Source organism: Populus alba, chromosome 11 (genome assembly GCF_005239225.2).
Source record: "Populus alba chromosome 11, ASM523922v2, whole genome shotgun sequence".
Taxonomy (NCBI): Eukaryota; Viridiplantae; Streptophyta; class Magnoliopsida; order Malpighiales; family Salicaceae; genus Populus; species Populus alba.
Genome location: NC_133294.1, coordinates 8,996,044 through 9,007,936, shown reverse-complemented (window position 1 = coordinate 9,007,936; position 11,893 = coordinate 8,996,044). Strand labels below are relative to the sequence as shown.

The following is an 11,893-nucleotide window of genomic DNA, read 5'->3' as shown; positions in this document are numbered from 1 at the left end:
GCAGAAGGAAATGATGTCCCTTTGGCTTGTTAGAAATAAAATTAAAGGACAATTTGTCATGAACCACAATTTTATTTTCTATGCTTCTTTAAAGTTTTAATGTGATAATTGTTCTTATGTATGAGAACAATTAAAGTAGGATTATTGCAAAAGGAAAAGGAACACAAAGAATAATTTACTTTCTTCTTTTTTGCTTTGTTTATTTTAGAAGCACGAAGGTAAATCTTGATTTCAAGCTGCAATGTTATGTTTTAACAAATGGAATACATTTTTCATACTGAACTAAGAAAAAACAATTTACATGAATGTAATCTAATTATATTTATTTCTGTAATGATCAATTAATCAAGTTTTTAATGTATAAAAATACAAAGTAATAATATATACTTCTGAAATCAGGTTAATTCAACTATTAATGTTGAAGAAAATATCTAAGAAGGAGCTCATATATCAGCAAGAATTCAATGAAAAGGAAAAATGTATTTTAAATGATCAATACCGAGTATTATTTAATTATTTAAAAATAAACAAAAAGGTAAGATGGGTGAAGATAGTATGGAATGCTAGACAGTTGGTTTATTTTTATTTTTATTTTTAAAAAAAAATCACCTAACAAATTAAACCATTCAAATTTTTAAATTAAAATAGTTTTTTGATATATATATATATATATGTTAGCTTTTGATCTCATGTTTCACGACAGGGTAGTTACCCTTTAGCTAGCCTCGTAGCTGGTTGGTGATCATTTCTATTGCACTCTATAGTCTAAGCAGAAGGAAATGATGTCCCTTTGGCTTGTTAGAAATAGAATTAAAGGACAATTTGTCATGAACCACAATTTTATATTCTATGCTTCTTTAAAGTTTTAGTGTGAAAATTGTTCTTACAAGAACAATTAAAGTAGGATTATTGCAAAAGGAAAAGGGAACACAAAGTATAATTTACTTTCTTTTTTGCTTTGTTTATTTTAGAAGCACGAAGGTAAATCTTTTAACAAATGGAATACATTTTTTACACTGAACTAAGAAAAAACAATTTACATGAATGTAATCTAATTATATTTATTTCTGTAATAATCAATTAATCAAGTTCTTAATGTATAAAAATACAAAGTAACAATATATACTTCTGAAATTGGGTTAATTCAATTATTAATGTTAAAGAAAATATCTAAGAAGGAGTTCATATATCAGCAAGAATTCAATGAAAAGGAAAAATGTATTTTAAATTATCAATACCGAGTATTATTTAATTATTTAAAAATAAACAAAAAGGTAAGATTGGTGAAGATAGTATGGAATGCTAGACAGTTGGTTTATTTTTATTTTATTTTATTTTATTGAAAATCACCCTAACAAATTAAACAATTCAAATTTTTAAATTAAAATAGTTTTTTGATATAGTATATATTAACCAAGTAGTAAGAAAACTAAATCTTATAAAATCATATTATTCTTAGAGCCTCTTACATGTTAGTGAACATATTTTATATTAAAAAATACAAAGATATAAACAAATATAAAAGATGTTGAATGGATTACATATTATAAAGCTTACAAATTGTTTGAAATCCTTGAAATTGAATTAAATTTCAAGGGTTAAATTATTTTTATATTTAGTATATTTATTTTTATTAACATCCTCTTACATGTTAGTATATATTTAGAGTATTATTTAATTATTTAAAAATAAATAAAAAGGTAAGATGGGTGAAGATAGTATGGAATGCTAGACAGTTGGTTTATTTTTATTTTTATTTTTAAAAAAAATCACCTAACAAATTAAACCATTCAAATTTTTAAATTAAAATAGTTTTTTGATATATATATTAGCTTTTGATCTCATGTTTCACGACGGGGTAGTTACCCTTTGGCTAGCCTCGTAGCTGGTTGGTGATCATTTCTATTGCACTCTTTAGTCTAAGCAGAAGGAAATGATGTCCCTTTAGCTTGTTAGAAATAGAATTAAAGGACAATTTGTCATGAACCACAATTTTATATTCTATGCTTCTTTAAAGTTTTAGTGTGATAATTGTTCTTATTTATGAGAACAATTAAAGTAGGATTATTGCAAAAGGAAAAGGGAACACAAAGAATAATTTACTTTCTTTTTTGCTTTGTTTATTTTAGAAGCACGAAGGTAAATCTTGATTTCAAGCTGCAATGTTATGTTTTAACAAATGGAATACATTTTTTATACTGAACTAAGAAAAAACAATTGATATGAATCTAATCTAATTATATTTATTTATGTAATGATCAATTAATCAAGTTCTTAATGTATAAAAATACAAAGTAATAATATATACTTCTGAAATCAGGTTAATTCAACTATTAATGTTGAAGAAAATATCTAAGAAGGAGCTCATATATCAGCAAGAATTCAATGAAAAGGAAAAGTGTATTTTAAATGATCAATACCGAGTATTATTTAATTACTTAAAAATAAACAAAATGGTTAGATGGGTGAAGATAGTATGGAATGCTAGACAGTTGGTTTTTTTTTTTTTTGAAAAATCACCTAACAAATTAAACAATTCAAATTTTTAAATTAAAATAGTTTTTTGATATAGTATATATTAACCAAGTAGTAAGAAAACTAAATCATATTAGTCTTAGAGCCTCTTATATGTTAGTGAATATATTTTATATTAAAAAATACAAAGATATAAACAAATATAAAAGATGTTGAATGGATTACATATTATAAAGCTTACAAATTGTTTGAAATCCTTGAAATTGAATTAAATTTCAAGGGTTAAATTATTTTTTTGTATTTAGAATTTTTTTAGGTTCTCTCAGTAATTCCGAATACAAAATATTATTCTAAAAAACACCACTCTTGATGCAATTCATGTTCCTTCTTGCTAACATGCATTTTCTATCTACCTTATCTAACATATTAATTCCATGATTTTCATCTGAATTCAACTTTAGGACATGTAGTTGCTCAAACAATAATAAATGGGATTCTTAGTTGTTTTCATTGTAAAAACAAAAAGGTTTCACATCTTTTTTTTTTATTATTTACATGGGTGTCCGGGCTAACTTGCGCGCACCACGACTAATCCCACAGCCCACTAAATATCCTGCAAACCCAGTGAGCATGTAAGACGTCGTGGGAATGACAAGCATGCACAGTGAGATTTGAACCCTAGTGCAGAGAAAGAGAACAAACCCCTTCCACCACTAGGCCAAGACCTCTTTATTTTATTGGAGAATAATCATATCTTTATTTTATTCTTATAAAAGAAATAAATAAGACTAGTTCACCTTTATTATATATTCTTATAATAGTTTCACTCTATAAACTAAACAAGAAAAACACGGATACTAGTTTACTTTTATTTTTATCAAGGAATAGTTCTTTATTGGGTTCTCAAACGGCTTAATTAAGAAAAACTGCAAGCTAGTTTGTTTCTTTGTAGTCATCTCTTGGAAACAAGTTTTCTTGTTGATTTTAATTTTACCAAGAGCTGGCTATAGCAGCATTCCAATCATTTTGTTAAAATTATGAATACACCTAAAGAAGATTATAGAGATCAATTCAAGAAAACACTGCAAACTATAATTTAGTGCTAAGTTAAGTTAGGAAAGGTATATAGAAATCAAACAAACACCAGGAATATTCTAGAAATGAAAGAATGCTTGTCACAATTCAAAGAACTTTGGAATATTCTAGTGTATTAGCTAAGATTTCAGCAAGTTCTATGGCTGGAAAGATTGTTCCATTTAGACTGGTTAAGAACGCTATAAATAGCCATGCAACCATCACTTGTAAGGTAAACTGAAAACTATGCTAAGCTTAAAACCTTTGTCCTAAAACTCTCCTCCTTGTGTAATATTTCCTATCAACCATTTCCAAATTACAACAAAAAACCTTAACTATCAAACCACTTTCATTTCAACCCCTAATAACTAAAACCTCCTGAATTACCACCATCCTCTAACAGTGGTATCAAAGCCCAATTGATCGTAAGTGGGCATTAGAGTCTATATGGCCACCGCAAATTCATCACAATCTATCTCTATGCCACTTCCCATTTTTTATGGTAGCGACTATGATTTGTGGGAAAAAAAAATGATGACACTCTTCAAGTCTCAAAATCTTACGGGCATTGTTAAGAAGGGACCTAACAAGCCAACAAATATCTCTATTCTAGAAGAAGCACAACAAAAGGAGTTAGAGGTGAAGGATGCTAGTGCCCTATATTTGATTCAACAGTCACTAGCGATTACAATTTTTCCTAGGATTAGTGAAGCTTCAACAGCAAAGCAAGCGTGGGATAAGTTAAAGGAGGAGTTTGGCGGCGATTCTAAGGTACGCACCATTAGACTCCAAATACCACGAAGAGAGTTGGAAAATATTAAAATGAAATATTCTGAGACCGTTAAGGATTATCATGGAAGAGTTAAAGTAGTGGTAAATCAAACGAGATCTGTAGGAGAAAATGTTACTGATCAAAGGATTGTTGAAAACTTTCTAGTTAGTCTTACAAGAAAATGACTATAGTTACTACTTACTACAATAAAATAATCAAAAGATTTAACAATCTTGTCAATAGCTGAACTAATGTGTTCTTTAAAAGCACATGAGAAAAGACTCAGTGCTACAAAGAAGACTCTATTGAGAGTGCTTTTCAGTCTAAGCTTAATGCAAGGTCTCATAAATCTAGATATATTACCGAGAAATTAATGGATCTACAACCATATTATGTAAGCGAACGATTTCTATGATAAAAATTCTTGTATTCTATAGCATAACTAAATACATATCAATCAAATATCATTTTCTATAAAAAAATAATGGGTAATTAAGAAATCGAGTTTGAATATTACAAGATTGAAAAACAATTGAAAAATATATTCACGAAGCAATTTCTTGAGTTAAGTTTAAGATGGAATGTCAATTAAGTACATTTAAATTATTAATACACTTAAAGAAAATTCTAGAAGTCAATTCTAGAAAATACTACAAACTATGTACAAGTTAGTGCTAAGTTAAATTAGAAAAGTTCTAGAAAAATCAAACAAACACTAGAAATGTTCTATGAAAGAAAGAATGGCCATCCAAAGAACTCTAGAATTTTCTAGTGAATTGGCTAAGATTCTTGGAAGTTCCATGGGTGGAAAGTTTGTCTAAATTGTTGCATTCAGGTTGGTTAAGAGGGGCTATAAATATCCATGCAACCATCACTTGTAAGGTAAGCCAAAAACCATGTTAAGCTCAAAACATGTTTTCCTAAATTTCTTCTCCTTGTATTATATCTCTTATCAACAAAGTTTTTGCATTGTGTGTACTTCGATCATTTCCAAACTATAAACTAAATTCTTCTTTTATAACTAAAAACCTTAACTATCAGACCATTTTCATTTCAATCCCTAATCACTAAAACCTCTAAACTACCTCCTAAACTACCATCATCTGCCAACACATTTCCATTACTAAAAGGTATGTACGTGCATGATATACTTGCAGTTCTCTTTGAGTGATAAATTTGTTTTCCATTATATTAATGATCGGTATTGTGAGTTAATATAAATTTGCTTAGGATTTCACTTAGCAGTATATTTAGCTTTTAGTTGAGATTGTACATTAACAATAGTTACTTACATGATTTTATGTAGATAGCATCTGAGATAGAAATGGAAGCACCTTATAGAGCAGCCATGAAAGGAGAATGGCAACGCATGATTGACTACTATCAGGAACATTTCGGAAAAATCCACTGTCCAGTTACGCCCTCTTATGATACTGTACTTCATCTAGCTGTCATCAGTAAAACAGAGCAACCACTTAAAGCTTTACTTGAAATCATGAAGGGAAGATCTTTACCTGAGGCATTTCTCAAGAGAAAAAACAAATTTGGAAATACGGCTCTTCACGAGGCAACCATCTATGGCAATTATGAGGCTGTAATGCTCTTGGTAGAAAGTTGTGCAGACCTCCTTAAGGAAACGAATAAATACGGTGAAACCCCATTGTTTACAGCTGCTGGATTTGCTGAGACAGGTATAGTGGAGTTTATAATCCGTTCCAAACCAGAACAATGCGTGGATGATAATGGCCGCCTATTAACAATTCACATCAAACGATCGGAAGATGACCAGTCCATCCTTAGCGCTGCTATCATAGGGCGAAAATTTGGTAACAATTTCTCTCTTTATTGAGTTCTCAAATTTAAAACGTATATATATATAAGATATTGTATAATTTTTGTCTTCCTAATTTCATAAATGCAGAAACAGCTTTACTGTTGCTAGAACTGGATAAATCGCTCGCCAGCTTGAAGGACAGAAATCAAATTTCTACTCTTCAACTTCTAGCGGAAATGCCAACTGCTTTTGAGAGTGGATCTCCCATGGGCATATGTGAAAGACTCATCTACTACTGTATGCCTACTCCAACCACATTATTAGACCTTACAATATTGCCTACATATTTCTTGTTTGTATGCCATGGACACACACACACACACTTATATGTAATAATTTCAACTCTAAATTATGTTGTAGGCCTTCCTGTTCCAAGTCCCTGCGAGGTAAAATCAAAGGTAGAAAGTTTTTGCCAGACAAGGAATACGGTGGGAGATCTTGAGAGCGGTCAGGGGAGGAACTCAGGAGATCTGGGGAGCAGCTCGGAGAGGAATCAAAGAGGCGGCCTCCTCAACTATTTAAAGATCCTTGAAGGTATTATTGAGAATTTTAAATTTCATGGCTTAGTTCGAATATAACTGAGTCGCAGTTTCTTTTTTTAGTGGTCACGGGCTACACAAGCAGAGTAGTTCTCACTTCTCCCCAATTTTTAACACCAATTGTCACTTAAAAAGGTGTATTAGTGAATTAATATAAAATTATTTTTAAGATAACAGTTTAAACTTTTGCTGACATAATCTTTATACTGAAAAAATGTGATTCGATGTTATAAAGTGGTTTTGGTTCACATCCTATTTTTAGATGCTTCCGCAAATAATCCTTGTGCTTCCACTAAATTTAGTTTTCACCTTTTACTGTCATTATTAACATTTCTTTCCATTTCATAATAATGTCTAGCTCTCATCTATGTTTAATTTCATTCCCTTTCTCACGAGCATGATGTAGGATGTTGGCTAGAAAGAATCTGGAACCAGAAAAGAAAGCATGTTTTTGCTCTTACATTCGCCGCAAACCTAATAGAGAAAGATGAGTCATTGAAAAGGGTCACCATAACAGACGAAGACCAAAATAAAGAAGAAGAAGATGAAGAAATGCGTGGGAAAAAAAATAAAAAAGAAGAAAAAACTTCTGCAAAAGACACTGAAAGACCACAAACTTCTTTATCGATATTGTCATCGTTAACTACTAAAAAGCAGATCCCATTGTTTACTGCAACTAGAAGGGGAATAGAAGAGATTGTGGTACTGATAATAGCACTACATCCTTATGCTATTGACCAGCGCGATGAAATGGATCGGACCATTTTGGATGTGGCCGTCATGTATCGCCAGAAAAAGATCTTCGATATTGTGAAGGAACAGAAAATACCAATGGCTAGAATGCGTCGATTTGTTGATAATAGCGGAAACACATTGTTGCACCATGTTGCAGACATGAAGAAAAACAGTGGAGTAACCAAGCCTGGGCCTGCACTCCAACTTCAGGAGGAGTTGAAATGGTTTGAGGTGAACCCTTTTCATCTCTTTATCTTTACTTGATACAAGTTATAAGAGCACCAATCCTATTAAAACATTTGTTTCAACCAAATTATCCAATCCAATTAAGGTTTTACAGAAACCGTTAAACTGTAAAAAGATTCCTTTTTAATGCTAATGATAGGTAGACATGCCACCTCTCCAAGACGCGAGTTATAAAACTCGAACTTAATTAAGACATCAGGCTGAACTAGTTCTCCTAACCAACTACTTAAGGAAAAACTTTAATATTATTCATAAATAAAAACTATCTGCGCTCTAGTAATTAATAACATTTCTGTAATTCGTAGTTTTATTTAGCAATAACAACCATATTTATCTCCCAATTATTGCAGCGAGTGCAAGAAGTAATTCCTTCTTATTATGTCCCGCTTTTGAACAAAGATGGAATGACTGCAAGAGAGTGCTTCGAAATAGCGCACGAGAAACAACTGGAAAAGGCACAAATATGGATCAAGGAAACATCTCAGTCTTGTTCCACTGTAGCTGCACTTGTTGCAACTGTTGTCTTTGCCGCTGCCTATACTGTGCCCGGAGGTTCTGATGAAACTGGCAAGCCCATCTTCATCAACTCTCCCTATTTTCTGATTTTCACTGTCTCTGATGTTGTCTCCTTAGCAAGCTCCTTGACTTCGCTTGTGGTGTTTCTCTCTTTGTTGACCTCTCCATTTGAGCTACAAGAATTCCACATCTCTCTTCCTCGAAAACTTATTGTTGGCTTCTCCTTCCTCTTCTTTTCTGTGTTAACGACCATGCTATCCTTTGGCGCAACAATTTTGATACTCATTCAGACAGAGAGGAGGTTGACAACATTACTCCTTTCCATTGCTTCATTCCTTCCTGTCTTGATATTTGGAATATTGCAATTCCGTCTGTATGTCACATTCATGGGCACTACATTAAACATCGTTAAACCAGAAAAGCTCATCCAACGTTTCTTGTCCCTTGCCCAGCATGGTGGAAAATAGCTCCGTCGAGAAGATTAATACTGGAGATTTAACTGGCACAGAGGTTTTTCCCTTTCCTTGCTTGTTTGAACCTCAACCACTGATCATTATATATTGAGTGTAATAGCGTGTATGGTTTTTCCTTTTCCTTTTTCGTGATATTTATGTGGTTTTCCTCTCTTCAATGATGGCCTTGAAGCCAGTATGTATTATACATAGTGTGTCATAGGTTGGTATATATTTGACTAGTATGATGTCAGGCCTTCAAGCTTGCTTCATTCGGTTTCTCGTAACAAGTTTGTGCTTATGATTAAATGTTGAGTTGATTCAAGTGAAATAAGTACAAAAAGGGTTTGATTTGATGGGTTTGCGTGCTATTTATGTTGTTTTTCGAAAGGCTTTTTGTTTGAGAAAGTACTAAATTGACGTTCTTAAGTATTTTTCAATGGTTTTTGACATCCTCATGTACATTATTATTCATACTAGTCGAACCATCAGTCCTGCTACCCCTACTTGTTCGGGACGTGGAGATATTCACGTGGGATTTTATAGACCTCTACATGCATAGATCTGCGCTCACGAGAGTTTATGTACATGAATGAGCACAACTTTCAATCTAAAAGTATAAGCTACTTATTTTTCTCATTTTTAACCCCTTCACTTGATTTGGACAAGGTTACTTATCGAATTAAACATTTTGTGATTCCTTGATTGCTCCGAAGGTTTGGATGATTTTGTTTTTGAAGCTGGAAAATTGAATTTGCATAAGATAGACTATTGGATAGCATTGCACTAATGAAACAATAAAAAGCAATCAAGAATTAATTCCATGCATCACACAACATGCTATTCCACCACATATACAACAAGGATAAGCAATGTTCCTAATTTCACTTTTGAAGAAGTTCAAATTAGCTTGTTACTGATCATAACTGTACATTGAAAGACAAGTTCATGATCATCCTGTTGTTAATCTTGCAAAGTAAAGAGTTAGTCAGATGCATCTTTATAGCTTCAAAAGGCAGATAAAGTTTTCACCATTCTCCTTTTTTTTTCATGATAAAAAGCTAGATACTTTGTCTGTGTAATTTCCAAGATTAACAACAAGATGATCATGTTATTAGTATTTAGAGATGCAGAGTTATGATTGATAGGGATTTATTGCCAAAAACAAATATGAGATGCGCTCATAAAAATTAAGTTATTTTTTTAAAGATATATGTCCCTATCAAGTTGCATAGCCAACATATAAAAAAGCTTGAAATGAATGTCGTTCAAAAATTTATAAATTTGAGATGATATTCCCTTTATTTTTTTGTGACTCAACGAAACATCTGCTCATACATTTTTCGTTTGAGGCAAATGTTAGAGGTCATGTACTTTATAGATGGATTTATCCATTAGAGAAGTTAGGAATTACATGATATAAATTTTTGTTGTCTTTTATTTATTTTTTTTAATTTAAAACATTCATTTATTTAATCTTTATTTAATCTCATGCAATTACTTATTCAATCTTAAGAAAAAAAGTAAAAAACATGATACATGTTGAAACTTCGATATACAAGGCTTATATTGTTGAAAAGATCATAACATTTGCCTAAAATCCCTTAGCACGAACTTTAAAAAAAAAAAGTGAAGATTTTGAACAGTCAAATGGAAGATTTGCCGTAATTATATAGCGATCAACCACTAGCATATTATGTACAAAGCCTAGCAGATATATTTATGAACCAGTACTAGACTAGAACGGTCGCACCAAACAAAAAAATTAGCATTAAAAATGCTATAATTTTTATCTAACCATTGGATCAGGTTTAAATATTTTTAGGAGATTTATGAGGCTTGGTTTTATAGGAGGCCCAACTTGCTATAACAAGCTGAAGTTTGAGTCTATTTTGTTATTTTTTCTTGATTGTTTTAGATTTTATGGTTTTTTTAATAGTTTTTTCCTTTTATTTAGGGATTATGATTTTCTTTTCTTAGTAAGGTCGGTCTCATGTTTATTTAAAGACTTTACAAGGCATAACTCATTAGCCTTTATTTTTCATAAATAAAACTATGACTTTTCTAGCTAGTGGGATAACCCTATTTTGACCAATCTCTTTCTTTCTTGCTTTTTATTTCCTTATTACATCAGTAGCATTTGGAGCAACAATACTCATGATGATATATAACTATGAAAGTTGGGCAGAATTTACATTATACATACATACACAGTCTCCTTTATCCCAGTTGGCATCTTTGCACCCTCTTAATATTAATTTGACTCTTTATTCATCACTGACAGAAAATTACAAGTGCTTGCTCGAGAACATTCCTCTCGCTAAACGTTTTCTAGCCATACCCTTGAAGATCTCTAAATCTTTTTCAAATGTTGCCAGGACTAAAGCCTGATACGTGCTGGCCCTATTCTGAAGAACAAAAGGGTTGCATATCGTATAGAATTTAATTAGTTAAATCAAGATGTAAAGCTAAGCGTGGAATGCACCATTTCAGTAAAGAAATTAAAAAAAAAAATTGTAAAGCAAAGATTATTCCTAATTAGATGTAAAGCATGACGTGCAAAACGTGCTGCTTTTGGATGGGATTGCACTAATGAAAAAAAGATTGACAAAGATACTGCTAAAATTCCATCAAAGGCTTCCATATAAAAAATAAAAAATAAAAAAAGTATTCGATTAAGGGATAAAGCAGGTTTCTATCATCAAAGTGATGTTTCACAAAGATAATTACTCTTTGAAAAGTATGACCCAGCATTTACATTTATTGTGCTAAAAAGCTAGGTACTTTGTGTATTGGCCGATATAGACAAGATTATGTGTAGAAAATTTTGGTTCTAAACCTAGCTTGGCAAGCTTTTATGAAAATGAAAGCAATTGATGTTAAATTCATGAATTTTGTCTTAGGGTTTATGGTAGAAATTTGAGAGAAGAATAAAGTTACTGTGAATTGAACCAATTGAGTTAGATTAGCTTGCAATTGAGTTAGATTAGCTTGTGATGGGTACTAAATTAGGAAGAAATAATGAAGAAAAGCATGGTGTCTATAAGGGTCATTGAGTCGTACAAAAGGAAACCAATTTGCATGTAATGAAATTGTGTTTATTCGAGTGAAATTATGACAGAGTAATGTATCTGTGAGAAAAATGAGTACATATGGTGTTCTATATGAGAGAATTTGAAGAAAATTCATATCCTCTCTTGTTTTGCATAGTTCGACAAAATGAGAGTACAAATGAATTTGGAGTTCTTGA

General features: G+C 31.5%; 1 protein-coding gene across 1 annotated transcript; it reads left to right on the top strand.

Moving 5' to 3' along the window:
• Positions 1 to 3,796: 3,796 nt before the first annotated feature.
• LOC118054792 (uncharacterized) lies at positions 3,797 to 8,997 on the top strand. The gene is made up of 6 exons (XM_035066498.2): positions 3,797 to 4,320; positions 5,628 to 6,147; positions 6,243 to 6,392; positions 6,516 to 6,689; positions 7,101 to 7,660; positions 8,026 to 8,997. The coding sequence occupies exons 1-6, from the start codon at positions 3,997 to 3,999 to the stop codon at positions 8,656 to 8,658; spliced, it is 2,361 nt and encodes a 786-aa protein (XP_034922389.1). The 5' UTR covers positions 3,797 to 3,996; the 3' UTR covers positions 8,659 to 8,997.
• The last annotated feature ends 2,896 nt before the right edge of the window (positions 8,998 to 11,893 follow it).